The 25503-nt window shown below is 42.5% G+C and overlaps 1 protein-coding gene across 1 annotated transcript in view; it reads right to left on the bottom strand.

The window, feature by feature from the left end:
- Positions 1–25503, bottom strand: part of LOC128873410 (uncharacterized) — a 62986-nt gene that overhangs the window by 2635 nt on the left and 34848 nt on the right. Inside the window, exons 2-6 of the mRNA XM_054116982.1 lie at positions 5154–5286; positions 2909–3008; positions 2697–2830; positions 691–1878; positions 68–290 (exon numbers count right to left, since the gene is read on the bottom strand). Coding sequence (XP_053972957.1) covers positions 68–290; positions 691–1878; positions 2697–2830; positions 2909–3008; positions 5154–5233 — 1725 coding nt within the window. The 5' untranslated portion in view covers positions 5234–5286. The remainder of the gene's footprint in view (positions 1–67; positions 291–690; positions 1879–2696; positions 2831–2908; positions 3009–5153; positions 5287–25503) is intronic.

The raw sequence follows: 25503 nt of genomic DNA, 5'->3' as shown, positions 1-25503 counted from the left end.
TCCTTATCAAATATACGTAGCTGACGTGGCGATCAACATGTTAAATTGAATATTAATAAATTTGTACTTCTTGCGCAGTTCTGTGTGCCTCCAAATTAAGCTCAGGACTGTACAGATCGGAGCTACGTCTAGATCCGTCAGGACCTATCACATCGACATCGTTTTCCCCGTAAATGTCCCGGACGTCGTTCTGCAACTGATTGCTCAGGGTGTCATCCACCAGCGACGGTGATCTCGATGGAAATGTGAAACATTGGACTTGCTCTGGCGCAGAGAGGACTGAGCTACGGCTATCGAGGCAACGGCAAGTATTAAACCATTCATTCCCATGCTCGTCGTTCGATAAAATTGACAGACAGAGCTGAGTCAATTTAGACTCGTGGGTAACATTCTATTCGAATTTTTTTTATATCTATGTATACTATATGAAAAATTTATTTGAAAACGTCAAACCTGTAATTAAATTTAGGCGAATTTCTTCAATAGATATCCGAGGTAGGAATACTTATGAGTCTGACTGTATACATATACCTTTGTTAATAAAAGAAAAATGGTTAATGGAAAATGTAGCTTAAACTACCAAGCTGGAAATAATAAAAAAAATGTTTACTCGCAGACGTAAAAATGAAAAGTTTCGCCGCGGGTCAAAAACAACCCAACTCCGTTCTGTGTTCGACCAGATCAACATACTTGTAAAATTTCGGCGCGTCGATGTAACTTTGCGACGTGACCAACCTCAACGCATTGAATATTTTCTCGCCGGTGGTTGGCCCGTTCTTTTTCGACAGGTCTTTCGGCGGATCAGGCGGTGCTGGCGGCGGTGGTATAGGACTGGATCCAGATTCGCTGTTGAACTTGAGCGCATCGATCGAGTCCGGCATCGTGTCGTCGTACAACACGTGCTCTTGATCTTGGTGCAACGCTAGCTCGTTCATCGAGCCGTAAATAGGAAGATCGGGCAGGCTCTGTATGTACTGTGAAACCTTCTGCAGTCCCTGGGACTCCCTGAACAAGTAGGACGCGTCTATGTCGTTCTGAAGGCTAGAACTCCTGAAGGGAGTCATTTCTATGCTCTGCATCTCGTTGCTCTTCCGATCGAGGTCGTTGCCGAGACTCTGAGTGCTCTGAAGCATCTTAGACAGCGCCGCGGGCCCGTATATCGATTCCATGATGGTCTGGCTGGCGGCATTCGAAGAATTCGTCATTCCGTAACTGCTTGCCGAGATACGGGAATCATTCCTGACATGCTGCCGTATCATGTGGCTCCTTTGGACGATGTCATAACTGCCGTAGCTCGTGTTCCCATCCTCGTCCCCTTTGCCGTTCAGAGTAGCTATAGGCGCGCCATCCACCCCGTACCTGATCCTGGTCGACTCGACACCGGCGTCGAATTGCCTGTAAGGGTTGCATCTGGTGTCTTTCCTTCGCTCCTCCTCGAGTTCGTATCTCAGTCGGGAGTCCACGTGATTCTGCGCTCCGTACGGTGTCATTTGGATGCTCTCCGTCACGGATTGCGTCGTGTCGTCGAATCTGAACGGCGGAACGTGCTCGTTCGACGTTTTGTACAATCCGTAGCTCTTGATCGGTTTCGCTTGAAAATGGAAAAACGACGGGCCGTTCGATCGCGAGGGAATCGAGCCCTGCAACGACGGCGGCGGAGTTAGCGGACCCGGACCAGTGTCCTGCATCCTTAGATAGTTCACGGTGCTGGGGGGTTGCAGGGGCGGAGGCCTTGGACGAGACGTTGACTTTGGTGGCGGTGCTGGATTCATTTGGGGTATCGGATTCGGCTGTGGCGCTGGCCTCAGTGGCTGCGGCGGAATCGTGCTACCGATTGCGCCCAGAGGCGGGTGGAGATCTCTGTCCACCGGCTCAAATCTGCAAATATTAGGGGTCTCTTCTTGCGTGAAGCTTTCGAGACCTTTGCGTGTGTTGTTGCAACTCGTTGAATTTTTAATCAAATTTTATATGATTATTATTATTTGTCTTTTTGATTGCATAATAGTTACGTTTGACAGCTCTCGAGGAAAAAGTACTTGGCGTGAAAAATCGGTTCCACGTGGAACCGGCGACGGAACATTAAAACGTATCGCTTATGTTGTAACATCGCTACGGTTACTTAATATCAAGCACCATTCGAGTCGAGCTATTAATGGTTTTACACAATTATTTTGAGTGCTCGTACCGAAAAATGCTATTATCGAACCATCAAGCGTCGCCGCTGGACACGAAATTGCCAATATCGGCCCGATGCTTTGACACTGTTCTTTATTGATTCAAAGTTAGCGCGTACAACACTGCGATCGTTCCGTAATTAATCCAAGCACTCTGTTCAAACATTTTTAATGTCGTGGCATAGTGATCTCTTACACGTTCTGTCATAAAGCATTCCTTTAAATAAATATTATGACAAGTGGATATATAAAATGAAAAAATTAACAGATATATACATTGTTACACTGTTCAGAAGATGAGAGATACCATTAAAACAACGTCATTTCTGAGACAACCAACTCGATTCTTGGGGCATAATTTTAATTTACCAATCCCTCGTGCTACTACTACTACGAGATTTTTAGTGTTCCGATAAAGGAGGAGCTTCACAGGGGCGACGCCGGGAGTTGCCGCACTGCGTGCGACTATTGACGCCGCTGGACGCACCCCTGTATCGTCAGACTTCATTTATCCATTCCTACCTGGTGAAACCGCCCTGAGGATCGATTCTGAGATCACTGTTGCTGTGAAGGAGGTGTTGAGACGTGTTTCCAGGTTGTCGATACAAACCAGGTATCGTCTGCGCCGTTGGATATTGTGCTTTCACCAAACCAACCTAGAAATCGGCGTAACGAAACGATTGTACCTCGGTATCATCTCTATTTCTTTCACGAGATTTTCTTCTCGCGTATACCTTTTCTTCCCGCGGCGCCCACAACCAGGACAGCCTCTGTCGCCACTCCTCGCAGACGTTCCAAACGTTTCTAGCGCTCCATTGCCAACCGATGCAATACCTGGGGCGAATGTACACACGTAAACACACGCAAGGTATTATTATTACGCTACGGGGTGGTTTATTTTTTTTCTGTTAGACGTTCGCATGCTTTTAGATGCCACCGTGACCGGTTACGTTAGACGTCCCGCGGTCGATAATCATGTTTTCATAGAGAAACTTTCGGGACAACAGCCTGAGAATTAGATTACTGGGTCACTCTGCTCGAACACCGAAAATATTAATATTTAATACGAGCTGGACTGTCCCCAACCGCTTACAACGCGACCGTATTTTTTTTCTCTTTCTCTTTCTTTTTTTCTTTCGCACGATAAAAATCGTCATGAACCGATCGGACGTCAATTTCGTTCTCTTCCTTTAATTCTTTTTTCGTCTTTCTTTTTCCACGGCAGGCGCGATAGCGGAAAAGTGTTTGGTCAAATGGAGCGCTCGACCAATGGGAGGACTAATAGCGTACTCGCAAGCACGCGGGAGTATGCTATTATTAAGCGAATAGAGACGTGCGCTTGTCAAAGGGGTCACAGGGAAAATCAATTTTAGTAAGCGTTGTATTAAAGGGTAAAATAAAATTTCGCTTCATTCCCGGCTAACAGTCATTTTAACCGATCCCTCCCCTCCTCGCTCTGGCGCAAAGGAGACGCCGAGCGCTTTTTTGCTTAAACTTTTACGCCCCATCGTCGAGTGATATTTATTTTATGGCTGGGTATTAGGTGGAAACCCTCGATAAAGACCGGTTGTAAATTCTAATTCAACCTATATACCCTTTAATGCAACGTCGATTCGACGTTCCATGCGATGGCCTATATGGGATTCCCGATTAAACGTCACTCGTAAATCGAGTCGTTGTTAAAAGGAATATGCATGACTCTAGGAGAATTAAAGTGTGACGATACCGTCGCGTTGGGCTGATATGTTCGCATATGCTCCGAAGAAATTCTATATAAATGGTATATGAATATGTAGAATTTTTATATATGTATAAATATACTACTTAAATACAAGACGTTATCGACCCTTATACTCGAGACCTATTTATAAATGGTTTACTAAAAAAGGTTTTAGGACTTTGCTGTTTCTCTTTTAATTACGTCCAATTTATTTATTTTAAAGCGAGGTACGCGGGATCGGAATGAAACGTGAAAGATAATGTTCATTATTATTAAACAATATTCTAAAGCCTCTAAAATATAAGCAAACAAATATATCTCGTAAGGGACCTGATATCGAGAAAAAATAAGAGCTTAAAATTGAATTATACAAAGAACAATGTATTAACTTTCATTACTGGAAATGTATTAAAATTTAGTATCCGTGAATATTTAGTTTCTGAACAGAGAACTTCCAAAAACAAACCATGAAAATATGATCATAGTAACCCCCGGGTTGAAAAGGTACTCTAGAATTACTTCCAACCGTGCGGGAATACTGTAAATAAAAACGTCAGGGCAGATTTCACCTCGCAATTTCACATTCTGTCGATGGTTCGTGTTTCTCTCCGAAAGGTCAATCTCGACGTTGTGAAATCGAGAATATTGACTCGCTATTACCATTGTCACGGTATTATTTTTTATTTGGATACCGTCGTCGTTTCTGCGAGGGTTTAACGAATACGGGAACGACTACCGCTCGAAGGTAAATTTTAATATTTTTACGCGTGGGTCGAGTCTCTCGGTGGGAACGTCTCGCGTTTCCCTTTGCTCGATGAAGAATAAACTCGGGCACAGAATAAGGGTAGATAAGACGTCTTTGATACAATTGGTGGCTGAATGACCCTTTAACCTGTTGCATGTGTACCGTTTACAAGACTTCAGGAGTCTACTGTTACGTAACGCGAACAAATACAGAAAGTTGTTTTGTTATTTTTAATTTTCACGCGACTGCCGCGGTGGAGAATTATCAGAGTTCATTGTTATTCGTGTGCAGTGTAGGTTACATAAACGTTGGAAGATTCTTCTCATTTATAAATTGTAGTGGGATTTTTATCTGTTATTCTTCATATCCAATTTCATAAGGTTGTTCTTTGTACGTGTTTTGAGAGAATGGGAAATTACACGATGATATTATAGCGTTATCGAGGAATGCGACAGCATTCACTGCGTGTTCAGTACACTGACGTACGGGATGGTTAAAATCGTGATGCAATCACCTTCTACAGAGCGCCAGGGCGGCGCCAGCAACGACGACGATGATTAACGCCAACCAAAGACCGGTGAGTATCCAACCCATCCTTCTTAATACCAAATCCAGGCCCAACCACAAATCCAATGAAACCGCCGAGCCTGAAACACACGAAGTAAATCCGTGGAGAGCATGATCCGATTACAGTTACAGAACCAAGATTACTCGTGAATTAACGATCCTTACGGATGCCCATCGCTTGCGAGGATTCGATTTGATCGATTCTCTCTGCGTGTATAATTCGTGTACTCTCGTGGATCTCTACAAATTGTAATTTATAAATTTAAAAAATTAACGCTAACCAATATGAAGGTGTACCACTTTGAAATGATTTCTATGAATTGACACACGCTTGAAATTTTGTTGAAGTTATTTTGTTATGGATTGAAATCCTCGACGATACAAACTCGAAAGGATTTCCTAGATTCCCGTGAAACTCCACCGCAAAATTAGAGTTCCCGTTCGTCGCGGTTTTCTTCTCCGGTTTCGTCACTGGTTACGTCGCGAAGGGTCCATAATCTCGTCTTTCAACTTGACTGCCTTCCACACGCGTGTATATTCACACCGTCGACGTCCACCAATGTCGTACATGCACGTGTTCGACCGAACAAGACCGCGTTGCGAATATACGCGTTATGTAGAGGCATGCATATGCATGGATGAATAAGTACATAGTCCATGGACCAAAGAAGACTGGATAACCCTCAGACGACTGCCCTTAACGCCGCATAGGCAGTCTACCGACAGCAAAAATACGTGCCTCGAACGTGACTCGCGGGGAATATTTAAGGACTGGCGACATTCCTCTGTTGGGGAGAAAATTTTCCTCGGCCGACTTTTCGACACGTACTATTCACGATTATAAAAGTTTTGATAAATATATTTGCGATTTAAGAATTCTTTGTTTGAATCTGTCTCGAGTTTCTACCAAACATCAAAGATCTATGGGCATCCCTTCGATCGATCATTCGCATTCTGTGCGATACGCCACAGATGCTCGAGGATTTCCTGCCTTTAGCACGCCCTAAAGTTTGCAAGTACTTGGTTGGAGGGTGTTAATCAAGGGATTACTTTCTGGTGACGCGTGTACATCGAGGATTCCACGCTCTTGTCCGAAAAAGGGTTGCAGAGAGTCGTCCGACTCCCGCGACACAGGGTAATGCTCCCCTCTTATATCGGACGTTTTGACACAAAGTACATGTGGCTTAGCATAGTCGTGCACTCAGCTCCTTTAAAAAAAAAAAAGAGGGTGAAGGGACAGGTGAGGACAGGCGGAAGAAAGCGCACCTCGTCGTGTGTCTGAAAAAATAGGCCAAGCCAGCCGAGTCGGTGAACTTTGCTCAGATGCTTCGACGGGCATTCAACGAACAGCAGCAATCCGGATGGTTTTCCCTTCGAAGGAGCAATCCGCTTTTTAAGTGGAATACATGTGCACATACGCACACGTGTTTGCACGATCTGGCCAGTAAACCGCGCGCACACGCGATATTTCTAAATATCATTCCATTGGAAATGTTTTTACGGGCAGAAAATTGCTTCGATGACACTGTTGCTTGATCCTTTATTGTTCCTTCAATGTTTGATCATAATTTGCGTCGAACTCCATCGGACCCCGAGTATTTATAGCGAACCACTTATTAATTATTTTTGAAACTTTATAAACGGCACCTTTTAACATCGATCAAGTTCGCGAGTGAAACATTACAAGGTGCGGACTAACGAAGAATTTAATTTTATTCAACGAGCAAGTAATTACGCAAATCATTTGCTCATCCTGTATATACAACGTGTTTACATTATTAATTCTCAGGCAATTTTCTCGTACACGACGAACTTATAAAAATAGGAAGAAATGGCAATAATATACCACGCACCTTGGTGTTAAATATCCTAGTGAAAAATCAATTTTCAAAGCTGCTCGATGGTCCTTCGCGCCGTGCACCTGGCATCGATGATTTTCCGCGAAATTAAACCGTGACGCACGTTCCCATCTTTCAAATGGAATAATAATACTGAAAATGGTTTCCGCGAGCGAAACGTCTCTGTACCATCTGGAAGAACAATAAGAAACGCCGAGGAAACCTTTTCCTTTCGCTATTAACACTCGTTCTCCTGTGCTTCGTTTTCAACATTATGCGACTGTTGTTCTCTTTCCTTTCGTCTCGCGTTCCTTTTACCTAAGACTCCCTCGACAAGGACGAATTTTTTACTCACGGTGCACTTTAATGTCGCCCAATGTGCGCTCCTTCAATTCTCTTTTCTGTATATCCAACATACATTTCTAATTCTAAAAATTCCTACGTTCATATGCTCTACGATAATACTCCATCGTTTCCGTGAAATTAATTTAATATGAATAGTTTAACGCATAAAGAACAGAATACATTATACCGAATAATAAATATAAAAGAGGGAAAAAGGAGAGCAGGATGGTAGAGGAGCGAATGGTAATATCTGCATAAAGCAAGATGGTGATGTCTGAGCCAGCCTGTACAGGGAGAAGAGCAAGGGATCTAAATTATACTTTTGGTCAGCGAATCGGTGTCTGCAACATCCGGCAAGCAGCCGAGAATTTTTGGCAGGGAGAAAAGACGAGTAGGGTAAGATTTAGCGCGGAAGAAGGGGGTAGTTGCAGGTTGGCGGCGGTGCTTCGCTTCTTTTCATCAGAGACAATGGTAGCAATTAGTGGCGTGTAAGATTTTAGCCCGGGGCTGCAGGGAAAGAGAAGAAAGAGATTCCCTGATTCTCGAGTATATTCATTCAGGGGGGCTAGTCTCTTTTTCGCTCTCTCGACGAAGGGGAGAAAAAGCGGGTCGCGAAGTTACTTTAGAAACTGTACGTTCAATTGGGCTTTAAAAGATATATCGATCCTCTTTAGACGCATCAAATGATACCCCTGTCACGGTCCTGTCAGAAGCAACAGATATTAAGTACGGGGAGGCCCGATTCGAGACACATTCGTCGCGACTGAAGATAATTGAACGACCAGGATTCGCTGAACTGCGCGAGGGAACCTCCCGTTGACATAAATTTATCGCATTCGGGGACTATGATTTATTTAACGTTCCACGGCTTCGAGAAATGGCTACCAGCAGAAACTGATGATCCGTCGTTTCGATAAAAACTTAAACCCTTTCTTACTTTGGACAGTGACAAACATCCTTATTTCGGGGAAACTGTTGGATTTATCGAGCTTCGTTTACTTTTTTTAACGAAGCGAAACGATTACTTTAACTGTTCATAAAGGACTATTTTTTTTATTTGTACAGTGAGACACATTTACTTCCAACTGATTACATAAAAAAGAATCGATGAACCTGCTCAAGTTAAATAAACTATCCTTCTTTACTCCACAATCATTTGCACCGTTTAGAGGAATACACATTATTCGTTCGTTGCATCCCAAGCCTTTCAAATCGCGTCAGAACGCGCCGGATACGCCTTAAAGCGAAACTAGGATTAAAGAAACGGAAAAAGTAAAAGATTTCATTCCCTTGCCCGCGGAACTGAATCGTTCTAATAAAATGTTTCGCGTCGGTTGGTTAAATTGCTCGAGCAGCGGTCTCGATGGGAAGCCTTTCACCCTAAATCTTTACGAACATTTCCATCCACCGTGCCATTCAGGGATAGTCATCGCGGTGATAGGCACCCTTCCAATCCCCTTTGTTTGGGAAATGCGTGAAACTGCATTGTGTCTTTGAAGAGTGAAGGGTGCAAGGGCAACGTACATACGCAAAACAACAAAATAAGGACCGGTAAGTAGAGGATATCAAAACTGGGTCAGCCCAGAGCGGTGTGCCCGCTCTTACATTCGTGCCAGTGTGTCAAGGTAACCGATGTTACACACGTATACGTATCAAGAGCAGTTGATTAAGAACAAAAGAAATTCGCCAATTGCTCCTGCCGTAACTCGGTTCGAATGTGAAGTACGAAATTCGATCGCCATCGATAAGTAAAGAGTACAAAATTTTAGATATCGATGGTCTTTACCTTAAAAAACGTTCACAATTTACCTTCGTTTATCCAATCGCGTAAATTTAAATTTTCTTCTCGATCGTTTTACCAGATCCAAAGACGACTCGATTCCAAAGAGTCGAAACGTAATCAATAACGCTCGAATCGAGAACCACGTCTTTACTAAGTCTCTCAAGGTGGTTTGTACGTTTTCTTCTCGTTGCCACATTGCGCTACCTGCTCCGAGTTATTTTTAATTTTCAAATCGCGCTGTTACACGACCGTGACATTTTGTTACGAGTCCTGGCGATGAATTTCCAGCGAAACAGTTGGTAAAAACTTAGTAGCTGTTACATCCAGCAACTGGGAGCATTGCTAGCCGTGGAAAATTTACACGAGTTCCTTTATCGTTAATTCAGCAAGTTACGAGATCGGAATTCTTCATACGTCATGAATAATTCACACGTGGGGGCTCGCCCTATTGTTGGCAGTCCGTACGCTTCGACTGATTTTATTTCGCTGGCAGTGTAAGATCTGTCAGAAATATATCGTCGATTTTCAAGTTTTCAGAACAGAGTTTCCATCAGAGTTTCGATTCCACGAACGCGATCACTTCGTTGCGCTATTTTAACGACGTTTATTTCAAGTTTAAGTGTAATTTAATTTTGTCCGGTTTTAAGCTTATGCTTCCAAATAACGATCGACACGAATAATAAAATTATTCATTGGAACATTTTTTACGTTGTGTTTTCTCCACACTTATGTTCACTTATGAAATTTTAGTTTAGAATTTTTACCTTCCATGTTTTCACAGATAAAACGCAGGTAAACCAACGTTTCCATTATCCATATTTACGAGTATCAAGGGGTTTATCGAAGTCTGTGCCAACTGCTTTGCAGCGAATTGCGGCCGTGAATAATAACACTTGATGAACGCACGCTAGGGAGGCGGTCATGGTCGTGAAGTATTGACACGAATATTTTTACGAAGCGAATTATAATTGCTTGGCAGCTCGGTCTACCCAGTGGTTATCAATTTCATTTTGTATATTAACCCGTTTACAATTTTTAACACTTCTAAAATCAACGCTAAACCTTTGAAACAACAGTTTCTTGAAGCGATTCTCAAGCATGCGAATACATATTTGAATCACCTTGCTACGATGTCGTTCCGTTATCAAACGATTTAGAAAATTCTGGGTCATATCGAGGAACAATGAAACTCAAGAAACCAGATGGCGAAACACAGAGGAGAACAAAACGACGGAATCTATCGTCAGGTGGTTCTGTTTGTGTAGCAAGCTGTGTAAAGTGCAGCGAAAAAGTATCCGCAGGGGACGACCACATAGATTAAATATTTACGGGATATTTTCACTTTTTCTCCCTTTTACGTATCCATTCTGGCGCGGGCGATGTATTTCTGCGACGAAACGATGTATTTAACATCCGATTTTCGCTCACGATCCAAATATCTAAAGTAGAATCGTACGCGATAAAACCTCGGTCACAAGGATGAAACAAAGATAAACAATGTTTTGCCCTCTGTATCATTCTACAGTGACTCGAGCGATTCACAGAGGTGCAACCACCACGTTGTTAAACGCAGAATTTTCTACAGCCTGGAACATCGTAAATGGGAGCCAGGGTTGCGCAGTGAACTGCATTTCGGTTGGCTATGCAAACATTTAAATTTTTAATTCGTTCGCATAGCACCGCGTACGCCATTCTATTCGGTCGCTGTATAATTACGTCTCTCGTTCAGAAAGGCGCTGGAAGGATGCTTGAAAAGTCTGCAATAACGGGCCACCGATACCCTTTCGTACGTTTCTTTAATGCTTGTTCGCGATTTAACCTTTTCCAAACCTCTATACAGTCCACGTGTGGCGGCTCGCATGTTAGCCAGCATTGATGGAAAGTTTTAATTTGAAATCCCATACAACCGTGAATTGCTCTCGCCATTCAAGTCGTCGGCATTGTCGTAGCATGAACACTATTGTCGACTTGGGGGGAGGCGTAGGTGTACAAAGGGAAATATAAATGTATGAGGACAAATTGTCGCGGTTGATTGGTCACGTTGAAAGAAACGGGAAAAGTCTCGATAAGCGCGTGGGGGAATAGTTTCAGAATTTGTTAACTTTTCTGGTTGTGTAATAATTGGAGCAGGATGTACTGTTGATTGGTTATGCTGATATATTTGTTTGGTTCTTTGGAGGAAATAAAAATGGTAAACACTCGTTTTAGTTTAGTAAAATTGTTCGACTGGAGAAACAGATGTATTTATTTCCAAATCTAAAATACACCTGAAAGAAGAAATGGATTTAAATGCTCATCTGGAAAGAAGTGTTCTCACTACGTGAGAATTGTTAAGGAAGAAGTTTAAAAATCGTTCCAAAAGTTTGCTTTTTTATAATATTCTTTTTTAATAAAAAGTGCACAGTAGAAGTCGGTTATAACGTTCACCAGGAGACCGATAAAAATTCCTCGAGCTTGTAACAATAGCTTGCTGCATCAATAATGAGGAAAATACACTTTCTGGTTTGTGCAATTAATTTTCCAAGAACTCGATGAGAAGATATATGCACAACACGTTGTCTACAATTTTGAAACTACGTACTCATTACTAAACGAATTAATAACAAGCATGGTTTCAATAAATCCTTTCATTCATGAATTTGAATTAATTTTTTTTTTAACTGGCTATTTTTTTTTTAGAGAAACTAAAAACTAAAAATAGAAAAACAAAAATAAAAGTCCACTGTGTGCCCGTTCCCGCATTTGCTACCTCATTTAAGTACTATTTTACTGATCCCCTTCATTTCCCTGTCTTCCAGCGCGAGTCCGTCGCCTCCCACGCGCTGCGACACTTTTTAAGAAAGAAGCCCCTCTAAACAATGATTAGCATACCCAGAAGAAGTTCGTCTGCACCGTTAATCGAGTGGTCTCGATCGATCGGGTCGTCGGTCCCGTTGGTCGGTATACGCGGCTGCAGGAGTGCTGCAGGTTCGTTGCACTTTCGGCCGCATTCGTAAAACTGCATGCCACTGCACCATCGGATCTCTCGTCTCCCCTCGCGAAGCCGTCGCCGCGATAATTGAATTTCGTTCTTAACTGTTTCGATCGCCAAAGGGTAATAATAACTAGACGTATTCGATTGTCGGTCGACGAAAAGACCAACAATGGCAAACGCGAATTTTAAAGCGTTTGGAAACGATAGAATTAAAGGGAGGGTGTTCAAATGCAACCCTTTAAGGTAGATTTCAAAAGAGGTTATTAGATTTGTTCTATTTTATTATATTTTTAGCACGGTATATGAAATTCTAATCTTGACACCTTTGGAATTTTCGATACCTGAATTAGAAATTCTAATTATATGCAATGTATTATCGCCCTATAATAAATATTTGTCTCCTCTATGTTTATTGAACAAATTTTTCCTGAATTCTACCTTAAGAAACTCCCCAGTCGATCGACCAATTTTTTTACAATTCATCCAACGAAAGGGCAACCATACAATTCGGACTACATTAAAATAGCGTTCAAGGAGTATCGAAATACAACACCCAAAGAGGAACAACCTCCTCCTCTTTAAATTGGTATATTGTTTATCCAATCAGACGTTCCAGCGCCCACGTAGAAGTTTGAATTCAACGTTTCTCCATCGGTCTCGGAGAACATTGCATCGCGCCAAGTTTAATCATCACTTTTAACGCTTCAATATAATCCGTTCGAGGAAAGACAGTTCCAAAGGGTGGTTTCGCGCGGAGTTATATCCCTGGCAGAAAATTCTTCCCGCCGTTCGCGAAACTCGCCGAGTTTCGTGGAAGTCGGAGAAGAGGAAGACTCACGAGCACTCGCACCGCAAACGATATTGTAAATGCGCCCTTTGTGCGTGCGAGGAAACCCAGGAGGGACACAGGGGATGATCTAGGAGAACAGAGAGCGAGTATGTTTATACAGGTATCTGCATGATTTTAGAAAATTTAACATTGCTCTGGTCAATTTGTGTCAAAGTTACGAACAATATTCTACTGATAGATTCTATTTCGACTCAATTGAACATTTAATTTCAAAAACTTACCAATGCACCCTAATTGTTCATCTATCGTTCCAAATTCCAGTCTTAATTAAAATCATTTTAATTACAAATCTTCCCCTCCTTCGTCACATTCAAGTTTTCCAAAACCCCTCCTACATTAATACATTCTAAACGAACCCCCTTTCTCTGTTTACTTTCCACCAACTACCAATTCCTCCCCGCGGGAAAGTAGAAACTATCTCTAAAAAAATCTGTCCGAAACGCGATATTATTAGTTCGTTTACGCTTCTCGCCGCATATTCGAGTAGATTGCACGTGCCGTGGCCAAGAATTACTCGACCAGAATCACGAAACCAGAACGAAACGAGGGTTGATGGCGGGCCTGGCCAAAATGCTCGGGAGTCATAGCCCGGGGGTCGATTAGAATGCAAACAAAACATACCAAAGAATCCAAGGATTCGGCGAGAGGGATGCCGCGAGACGAGGACAGAGATGTCTGTAGCCCTCGTTCTCGGCCGGGGGTGGCCTAAGAATGCCGGTGCACCGGCATAAGGAAGCGGAAGGAAGCAACAAGACGAAAGGGAGAACAAAAGGGATGCAAGTACTCCTATCTCGACGTGGAGAAAAAAAAAGCAAAAATAAAGCAGCCTGGAAGGAGAAAGGGAAGAACGTGTACGTGTATACGCGCGTACCTGTTTCATTCTCTTCTCTTTGTCTTTAAGAGAATACCCCCTCGAACCTACCCTCTCCCGTTGAATTTTCTTTGTCTTTCCTCCACCATCTTCCCGGGAGTGGAAAGAGGGAGAAAGGAAGAGGGAGGAACAGTCGAAGGGTGGGGTGCGTCGGTGTTAGAGGGTGGAGGAAAGAGATAGCAGGGAGTCGGAGAGGGGTGGAAATTCTGGGTAGCTGCCAGATGGCGCATTGCGCTCCAGAAGCTCGCCCCTCGAGTTTCTAACGTTTGCTGCCAAACATCGAAATTCTACCCCCACTCTCACCACCAGCTACCCCCTCTGTCTCTCTCGCCCTTGCTCGGTATGCCTCCGTCGAGCCACACGGCCGCACGCTCGGCTCTTAGGGTTTCCCAAAATCCAGGGCACGAGCGGTAGCGCCGCTAGAAGCCCTAAATTTCTACCCCGAACTCCGATTAACGACACCCATGCCTCTAAGCTGAAATCCGTACAGGTAATTGGCACCCTTGGCGGCACAGCTGATCGTATTACTCACACATACATAGAATCGTGACGCAGGAAATTGGAATATGGAATGATGAAATATTTGTAATATCTTTAGGAAATAATTAAAATTAATTGCAGGCTGTTTGATCAGCAATAATAATAAAAAACATATATAGTTAAATTAACCTGTCGAGCAACATGCGGGTTCAGAAGGAATCACCTGCTGCGAGGAAAATTGTTTTCGTATTCACTTAGAAAGGCTTTAGTTGAGTCAGGTAGTGGTAGATTGAATGCAAGTAAAATATGGGTGCATAGCAATCTCTGGCCCGGATGATTCAGAATTAATTTTAGATTCATATGAATGTATTTAAACGTGACGTAATATTCTTCGAGGATCCCGGATGTGGTTAAAGTAGCAAGTTGTTTAGCCTCGGAAGAAGAATTTCCGAAAATCCAGGGCGCGAGCAATGGCGCAGCTCGTAGTCCTAAATTTCACCACCGAGCTCGGATTAATGACACGCAGGCCCATGCTCGGAAATCCGTCCAGATAATCGGCACGGGGATGCCCAGCTGATCGTATTTGCGGACAGAGAGGTGCAAGGTTACGCCTGAAGGAAGAATCAATACTCGTAATTACAGAGATTTTTGCTTCGAGAGTAGGAGCGCGTTAATCGACCCCAAATTAAGTGGAACGCGAGGATCCACCGAAACCTCGTTGAAACGTATCCGTGTATTCAGGGGTGGGCGACCGATTTTCAGTTTCCTGCATTCATTTTCTGCTTCTTCTCGCGGAAAAACTCTTTCGAAGAAACAGAAAAATACTTATCTCACTGAATGTACCCATTTGTAGATTTTACTTAAAAACATTGTACAAATATATTGTATAATATCATTCTCGATACAAACTCGATACATTCTCCAATCTGTCTACCATTTGGTATTTCTTCTATTCGACTCGTGCAAAACGCTGTGCTCGGCGAGCGTTTGAAATTTAATATCATCGCCGCATTAGAGAAAATTATGCATTGCTCGTCCGAAAGTTCCAAGGAGTGTTTCAGTCAGACGTAGACGCGAAAGGGGGCGACAGAACCTGAAATTAGCATGTTCCCCGCACGCGATACATACACTTCAATCTTGATGGCGTATACAACCGCGTTCTCTATCAATGCTTATACGCTATTATGCCTAAACCATTCAGAGGGGAAGCGTTGACATTACCGTCGCAATTATACCTCGACAGCTAATTTCAATTACAAATAACACCGCGTCTCATTATTCTCGCATTGTCTACGAGCTAGATTGTTCAACCGATACCCCGTCTCTACGAAATTTTAGGGACTCGATTTTCTCTTGGAGGAAAAAGATCTATTGCGAAACACATTTTCACTTACGATAAACTTTATACATTTTTTCCCAAACATTTTCGTAAGGTTCATACATTATTTTTCTAATTTGTAATTCTCTATAAACATTTTTAAATCTTTAATGTACTATATAAGAAGTTATCAAGTGTATCCGTCTAAGCTAGATTTATAAATCATTTAATCCAGGTGGACAGAATTAATTTCCACGCCTACTAAAATCAATCTGGGAACTTTTCGATATCGCCACGACAGATCGACGCCCATCTTTCCGATCCCCATTTAGGCGATGGCCGTTGTCTCCCTCGGTACTCTGGGTCACGTAGACGGTGCGGCTGACACTATACGTCACTCTCCACTGGAAATGCTATGAATTCCCACAGCAATCTACAAGGCGAACGAGAAATAATGCGCGGGGTCTGACGGTCTATCGGTGATCCTGATCTTGACTGGCCTCTCGGAAACTTCTCCCAATCGAGCGATCCACTCTAATGGGCTGCCCGAGATGAATCGCTCGCTTTTATCTCTCTGCCTCCCCCTCCTTACCCTCGTTTCATCGTTTCTCTTTGGAGTTCATATTTCACGACGGATTAACTCGAACAAACTTCCGCCTACGCGAAATGCATAAATGTTGCAAACGCAGTTCCGTCGTTTTTGTTTGAATTACTGCGCTGCGGGGGAGTGTATCGTCTGAAAGGCGAGCGAAAGTGCGCGAACATCTGACGCTCGTGAGCGTTATTAGGCTCGAACTTACGGAATATAAAAAGCTCTTTTAGAGCACTGACAGATTCAATTTCAAACGCCCCGAGTACTTTACGCGATCTTTAACGAGCGAAACGAACGAGAACTCGTGCGAGTGATCGCCTTTTGTTGCTTGAGAGAGACGTCAGCTATTCGGATGAGACAATGATGATGTTTAACATTTTTTTCTGATTGGGCTCAGTGTCTAATAGTAAACCGCACACACTGCATACCTCGAAATTTAACTTCTCCTCTATTGAATTAATCAATAACAAACAAATCTCTTCAAATCTAATCATTCCTGTCAACACGAAAATAATTGACAAACGCAATTCACAGCCCAAACTATTAGATTGCTTTCTCAGGATGATATCAAACTATTAGGTTGCTCCCTCAAGGGACGCTGGTAGGAATCGTCTCACGAAAAATACATTCTGTCGGGGTTCGAAGCCCAAGTTTGATGATATGGTCGGCACCAGGTCACCCGTTAGGTGGATTTAATATGGTTTAGGAGATGCGTGGAATGCCAAGCCTGCCGCATTCTCGAGATACCCTTCCTCGAGCTTCCTTTCTGTCTTTTTCCGTTCCCTTCGAGCGAGGGTAAAGTCTTCTGGCACAGGGAAGGGGGTGGGGGAGGAAATTGTGCGAGGTAAGTACAAAAAAGAAAAGGTGTAGACACGAAGAAACAGAGACAGAGAAAGCGAGAGGCTTATTCCCTTTCTACGCTATTGCTTCATCTACTGGCCTGTGAGTTTGTAAATCACACATTTGTGTTTTTTCACACACGAATGAAGATAGTGGAATTGTTAGACGGATGGACGACGTTACGCAAGAAACAATATCATACAAGAATAAAGAGGATCCCAAACTGTGTTTACGAGGATAAAGGAGGAGACGCGAATAACGTGATAGCGGCTGAGAGCTCGAGAAAGTGAGCCAACGGCTCTGGGGAGTTTCATCCACAACTTCATAAATAATGTAAGGACTTCTTTCGGGAGGGACGCGACTCGCTCGGCACATTGTCGTTGCACGTTCGCATATCTAACAAGAAGGAAAATGGAATCTCGCTGGATGTGTGGACTCTGCGCGATTGGATCGGAAATTATTTTTAAGATCCTCTAGATTCATGAGCAGAACGTACCGTAGTGAAAACAGAGTAGGGGTAATTTTTCTCAACCATTTTGGATGGTTGGCTCGAAACAAAAGAAAGGAATCCAAAGAAAGAAGTTGCGTATCCTTTGAAGGGGACTTTCGAGGCACCAATTTCGTTGCTTATCACGGGGTCGTCCGTGCCTTCGTTTTGATGTAACGAATCGCTTTGTTCTATATTTGCCAACAGCGGCAAGTTTATAGAACGCAGCCGCGAGTTAATATCCTGGAGTGCCAAGACTCGATACACCTTTGTCATGGGACAATTATATTGGTCCACTTCGGTGTTCAGGGATTCGCGGTAACTTAGTAATTAGTGACGCCACTGTGTACGTACACGTGCTTAATCTAATATCGATGTTACGTGGAATATTCGTATTGCATTCACGGAGCTTGGAATTGCCAGTGGAAGTCGATTAATCAATTCGTCCACGACAGATTTCTTTTCGAAGTACGCGCGAAGAGAGATCGTCGGAATCTGCTGGATCCTGCTAGGTGGAATTGATGTTCTCGTCGAGGGGAATGGAAACGTTCTGCACTCGAGAAACAAAAATTTGTATGTACTTATTAGTGTACGGTACTATTTAAATATGTACTATTTCTATCGTTAGTCTCACCTAGGGAATATTCAATATTCAAACAGAACATTTATAAAATTCGATGTTTGTAAATTATGTAAATTGAAGACCGTGGCGCAAGATTTCGTAACAAATAAAAATTTTTCAACGTCAGACGACATATTTGCACGATAAGCGTTGGATACTTTACGCGAATAGCTTTCCCTGGAAAACGATTTCCTTTCAGGGCGGATAGACCCGCGTCTCATCATTTTGAATTGTGTACGACCTTATAGCTTCATGAATAATAATGGTTCAGAATTTTCCATGTATGGAACCTCTGCATTCTTCCAAAAGGAATATTTTTGGTAAAACTGTTAAATAATAGTAACTCAAAGGTTACTCGCGAATTATTTTCAATTTTATTCAGAATTAAACACTCTAGTTGCCACATTGGTTGCACATCTGGTGTCCGCGTACAGTTTTCCAATAAAATAAAGAATTTCCTGTTCTTTCCGAGGAAGCTAAACGAATTTTCCGACCAAATCATCGCCACGGTTATTAAACGGTGAACCACGCACGCCATATCGTAATTCATCCCCCGCTATGTTCGTGCGCCGAAGGATATTGTTTCGTTCGCATTTATCGGGCCTTCGGCAATTATGAAATCATACGAATGGGTGAAGTTGATTAATTTATCATCGGATAATTATAACATCCGTACGCGTAATTAGATCCTTCCGTCGATCAAGCCGTTAATGACGAAGATACGTCGGGAGCCGAGTCAAGGATAATACGACCATGACCTCCCATGGTGGTGGGTTCCATTGGCGGAAAGGAGCTTCAAGGGCGCATCAACGCGAAGCGGTAACGAATGTTCGATGCATGTATTGATTTCCGGGTTAATCAAACTCGGTTCCGACCTCTGGAAGCGGCTAGTTTCCACGAAAGGAGGATGCTCCAACGATCGATACCGAGCGTCCCCCTCGTCGCACAAAACCTGTCTTTAACACGTTCTTATCAGAGTATTCGAGCGAACACGAGGAAACGCTTGTATCAATTTTCCATTCGACGAAAATCCTCGAGGAAATCTCCAACGAGGATGGAGCATTGCTTGATAAATGACGCGCGCACGACAATGGAAACACGCGTAACTCGTTCGCGGCTGCGAAGAGGGATGCCGGCATCAATTATCTCGCGTAATCGGGAGACAAGATTAGACGGATGAGAGGTTTCTTGGGTAACGCTATTCTTCATCTGTTGGATTAATTATTTCGTATTTTGTGGAAAGCAGTAGTCATTTGGCTTAAAATCGCGCAACTGTTCACCAGGAAACAATTGTCAAAAATAAAAATGTCTCTCACGTATGTTAATCTTTTCAGAAAACCTAGCAATGTATAAAAAAAAAAGAAAAGAAAACACTGAGTACATAAAGGATGCATGAAGAATTGGATGAAGAATTAGCATACATTTAGAAGGATCAACATTTCAAGTGCATTTTTATGTACGTACACGTAAAGTGAATTATTGTAGATATCGAAGAAGGCCTTATCACCTTTGCAATGGTAAAAGGTCAGAGATGAAACGTTAGTTGAACAAGGTATAAAGGAAAAGAATGGGAGAGAAAGAGAGAGAGACTTCTGTTTCAATTAATTAAATTCGTGGCGCTGGAAGGTCGGGAACAAAGCCAACAAAAGCAGCTCAAGGTGCGTGTGCATGGTGGAACGTAATGAAAAATAAGCCATATGTCGATGTTGCTGGCATTGTTGTTATCTGCACGTGTAATGATGCATCCCATGCGTTGTGCATCGACCAAAGGGGAATAAATTTAATGACACTCCGTTTTAAAAGAGAACTCCGTTGTTCTCGTAAATGTATAAACTCACGACAAAAAATCTTTTGTAGCAGCGACTGAAATTGCGGTGAACAAGTTTTAAGCACATGGATCAAATCGGTCAGCTTCATTATTTTTGCGTTGACGTAACTGTCAAATTTCATTACGGTGTCATTGTATCGTAATTATTCTGGAACAACGAAGACGTTCTCAGTTTCCACGTCGATATTGCTTGACTATTTAGCGTGGAATAATTAACGAAGTTCATCGTACAGTTATTTCTGTAACAGTAGTTGGATATAGTTTAAAGGGGAGCTAGTTGGCGGGAGTTGCTTTGGCTTTTATGCAACTGTTCTACTGTAAGTTTCAGGATAATGTGTTAAAGTATAATTCTTACTCTGTTTTGGAAACAGAAATTCGTACTTAGCTTGACTTGTTGTAAAAGTCCAACTGATTTACTCAATTCTTGATTCGAAATGTACTAAAGTACAATAAACAACAGTTTATTGCACACTATACAAAAAGCAGCTTCCAAATCTGTTTCAACTCTATTCGAAGCTACTGAATTTTATAAAAGCAAAAAATAAATTATTTAATATCCTCTTGAGAATGGATGACGATGGCGCACATGTTGACGAAATTTAATTCTTCTAAAATACAGCTTTAAAAAAAGCTTCCACTTTGATTTATGAAAACAGCAAATTCGCGTGGTACAACCTAATGTTACTGAGGAGCAAACACAAGCGTGGCCTTTTTCTGGAAAAAAAATTTAATTAAAAGCAAAGCGAAACTGTTCCCAGCGAATTCTTTTGCTTCTTGTTTTCAATCCCGAATATTTCGTCCTGCTTTCTCGAGAGCAATTTGTTACAGCCGCGAAGAGGGTCCTAACGAAAGCTTCGTTTTCGAGCGCGTCCTGAATCACCAGCGAAAATAGACGTTCCACCGATAGGGAGTTACGCAGGGTAGAATGGTTTACGTCGATTGTTTCGTCCAATCGAAGACAACTACTAGATGCAGTTTACCGCGAAAGTTTTTTCAGAGAATTCCTCTGTTCTTCCCCCTTTTCGGTCGATTCTCCTTCGTTTTAACGTCTTCCTTTGTCGTGTGTCGACAGTGAAACCGAGGGAGTGAAATTGCTCCCTTTCAACCCCCTCTACGAATGTCTATTTTTGAATCATTGAATTTCTTTTATATTCCCATATAAAAGTGCACTGATGTTATTAAACTGGATGGAATTTAAACAGAATTTCTCTGTTGTTCCCCCTTCCCTTTTTCTTTAACCAGTTTCAAGGTGTCATTCTTCTTTCAAGCGATTTCTCTCAACTATTTATCTCTGTCAATTTTTTCTTCGAACCATCTCATCCTAAAATTTCTCTGTGCACCGCCGGAGCCGTTCCACGCGGTCGTTCGATGTCTCGACGACGGTTTCCGCGTGGCTGGGCTACGGTTTTTCGCGAATTTGAGAACGTTCGAAAAGTATACACCTCGTCATCGAAGGAAAAGCCGATAAAAAGGCAGAGTGCACGCGAGAGCAGCGAGCGATTTCGATATATTTTTTTCCTCGTAAGCCGTCGCCAGGGGATTCACCGGTTATTACTGCGAAACTGTCGTTGCATTTTTTGTGTCCGCATTATTTTCGTTTTTCCTTTCGCGGATGAGCGAAGCAGGAAGACCGGTGGTACATAGTCGCAGATTCGTTTCCATATCCGTATCGTTTTGTGTAATAAACGAAAATAATAATTAAAAAAAAAAAAAAATAGAAAATGAATAGTACGAGGGACGCGATGTCACAGCGAGATTAATTAGAGAACGTTTTTCGCTGTTTCGTTTCGCTGCACGTCGAAACGTTTCCTTTGCCAAACAGTTTGGAAAAAAATCGCTACTAACGAGAGAACATTCCTATACGAATGCCTGACAATTATTTCGACTCGCCACTTGATTCCTCGGAGGTGAAAGTTCCCCCCTGTGCAACGGCGATTCTATTTTCATTTTGACTACTGCATTCGACGTTTTACTGTAAATGTGGTTGACAAGTGTATTGGAACGATCTTATTTTTATGTGACAATTTGTTAAAAAATTAGTAACCAACTTAGCAACTGCAAACAAAATTAAACGAATACAGACCCTGAGGATAACCTTGACAATCCACGCTTGGAATCGCGGAATACTTCCGTAGACGCTGCAACTAACGAACTTTTCAGACCTGTTTACGTTGCGTAACGTTTTCAAAAGTTAACGATCCCCTTTTGCAGATGACGCGTATAAAAAGAACGAACTCCCCGTCTGCAATCACTGTCCATGTGCGACGCGTTCAAAGAACACGGAACGTCGAGGCAGGAAAACTTTTTCTTTTTAAATAAAGTGGGAAGTGACCGAGCCGAATGAATCGAATAAATTGTATCGAGTGGACGGACAGACCGAACGCCGATTCTTCTTCCCTTCGGCTCATTTTCTCTATAAATCCCGTGGATGGTACAAGGGCTGTATAATGGAGCTTCGAGTGGTCGCTTTTGTGCGAGCTTATTGTCTTATTGGCTCGCTTCGAAATCCATTTAGGAGGGCAAACGGCGTTAGACAATGGGTCGCATTCAACAAGTAATGAAGCTCGCCGATTGGCAGTCTATTCTCGGTTACTGCTCGAAACTACTCGAACTAGCGGATCCCGATTCCGTATGCTTAGAAGTCGGATTTTCCGTGGGTGGCTGAGACGGATCAATCTGTCTAGACGAGCGTGTGCGTCTCAATCATGGTGTTGTTACAATCGAACGGTTCACAGGCTATCCCAGACGATGATTTAATCCGCATTGCGAGAATTCACTTCGCGATCGACGATGTTTACGAACCGCGGCAAAATAGATGGACCAAAGTTTGGTCTTGGCGACGCCAAACAAGCGGAAAATAGTTCGAGAACAATTAGGGTGGTCCTTATCTGAATGATTTTTTAAATCTATACTACGCATCCCCTAAATATTGGGTAATCCTAAAAGTTTCTTTCGCGACTTGCATTTAGTTGTTTTGCGTGTCAGTGTTGATAAAAATAAACAACCTTATCTCTTAGAAGTTGATGTTATAACATTAATAGAGTAAACTTAATACTTAAAACTTAATTTTGACATTAACACATGATCCAAACCTTTCTTCCAATTCCCTGAAAGATAAACGAAAACAAGACTTCCTGCGCGCGAAATTCAAGCACTTAAACGCACCTAATTACCATAAAGAACATCTTATCTTCACTTTATTCGGTTCAATTATAAATTGCAACTGCAGAAAACCCAGCTTAAGGTAACGCTGACTTATGGAACACCCTGACGCGTGACGTTTCCTCCCCGAACGCGCATCGTTAACGCCGCGTTTAATTTCCTGTAAACTTAATTCGGCTGGTCGTTTGTAATCGTGAATAAGTACTCGAGTATAATTGCAACCCGCTCAACCTACTTACCGGTAATCAACCTATCGATTCGTGCGAGCGGAACGGACGGACACGGAAAGCACAAGACATTTTCGTGGCGATGACGTACGATAATGGGCGTAAGTCGAGAATGCATCGAGCGGGGGAACGCCTCGCTGAATCGGCATATTTACTGCCCTCTACTCTTCCCTCTCTCTTTGCGACAATAACCCTCGGAGGAGCTGGCAGACGGCCACGCGGGTAAACCTTTCGCGAGCAATTACAGGTTCGAAACCGAATTGTTTCGCTATCACGGCTGAAATTGCGGGAACATCGGGGAAAATCACTGCCTGTCGTCTCGAACAACCTCCCTAGTTCGTTCATCGCGCGAGATCCAACGCGATACCAGCTACGGAAAATTTCTTTGCAAACGGAATTAGGCGAAATTTTATTCGAATTGGATAAATTACATTCTAATAGGATAAATACATTCCATTGTAATAAAAATTCCTGATTCTCCATCCAGCGTGCAAGAAGTAAATGCATGTTCATTCCTCGCTCGTTGTTCGAAAGCTTTTACCCGGATAAGAATGTCACCCACCTGTGGTTGCCGATGGTGATTTGTACGTGACACTTGGGACGTCCTGATAATTTTTATGGAAATCCATAATACGCGACGGAACTGCCCATACGCGGTCGCATTTATTCAAGCATGATTGACACTATAGGTGTTCTGAATTTCAATTTTCCAGTTCTCGGTGAACGTGAAACTTTTTTTGGCGGGGAAAGAGACGTACACTATTGTTCCACGGCTTACAATGCATCCCCGTGGGACGAATCGAAGAGAATCGGTGTGATCCGATTGCCACCAGATATTATTGGGATTCATTTTTTTTCCGCGACGGTAATTATTGGAAATGAATCGTCGGGGCTGAAAATCCTACCAGGCCCTTGCGGGACAAAATGAGCAAGGAATTGTCGATTCGGTCAAAGGTTACGGCACTCTGAACTGGAACGAAACTCGGGAGAACTCGAGTACAATTGCGAGTTGTGTTTTTGTAGTAAAAATCATTTTATAACAATGTATGCGAAAATATAAAGAATTACTAATTTAAAGATTCCTTAGAAAGGATACCACGTCTGACGCTTCGACCAGTTTACACACCTTCCCTGTTGCGAAACTACCAGTGAAACGTGTACGAGCGTGTGCATTGTTACTTTATGAACCCGCGATTAAAGCAATCTAGAACACGAGAACGCGAGCTTGACATGACGCCTGTAAGGGGGAAGAAAAATTGAAAGGAACTGAATTATACCGTAGGTACTAACTTCTCTCCGCTCATTGGCCCTGTCTGACGTATGGTTGACTCGTGCTACTTCCCCACTCGGCACATCCTACTCCTGTATACAGGGTGGACCAAGTAAGTCTTAATTCTGTTATCTAACAACTTCGTATAACTTTTATACATTTTATACAAGGCCTTTTACCTGTTTTCGTTGGAACTATAGAATGCACATCCACCATTGCACCTATGGAGAAAATATGGTCCTACGAATATAGTACTCTTTAAACTCGTGACTTGTCAGACTTCCTTGGCTCACCCCGTATGCAATTCATACCACTGTGGTAGGTGAGTAAGTGCACACGTCCGTTTCCTATAAATCGCGAGCACTAGGAATTCCATATCCAGTCTGTTTTCGACAACGTTAATTACGTCAATGGAGGTGTACTTCCGGTAAGTGGTAAGCAAACGATGGGCGCAAATTGGAATGTTGACGTAGATGAGAGCAATTTACTAACAAGGGAATAACGACGTGTCGCGCAGGCTTCATATCGGCTGTCCAATAAACTTAATTTATGAAGTTTACTGCGCATTAATAGAATTTGAAAGTGATATACCGCATAAAGGAGTATATTCGCCCATCAGTTCCTATTAATTCAAAAGTTCCCCGCGTGCATACGCAAACGGTCATAATATGGAAATGAATTTGAACATAATAATCAAACGTTGGGAATAATCGAGTAATTTTGAACAGATAATCTTTCCGAGGATTCTCCACTGATACCATTCATTTTTATTAAATTCAAAATTATACCAAAATTATACCGATGACAGAT

The sequence above is a fragment of the Hylaeus volcanicus genome, chromosome 3 (assembly GCF_026283585.1).
Source record: "Hylaeus volcanicus isolate JK05 chromosome 3, UHH_iyHylVolc1.0_haploid, whole genome shotgun sequence".
Taxonomy (NCBI): Eukaryota; Metazoa; Arthropoda; class Insecta; order Hymenoptera; family Colletidae; genus Hylaeus; species Hylaeus volcanicus.
The sequence above is the reverse complement of the archived record's forward strand: the minus strand, read 5'-3'. Positions and strand labels throughout refer to the sequence as shown.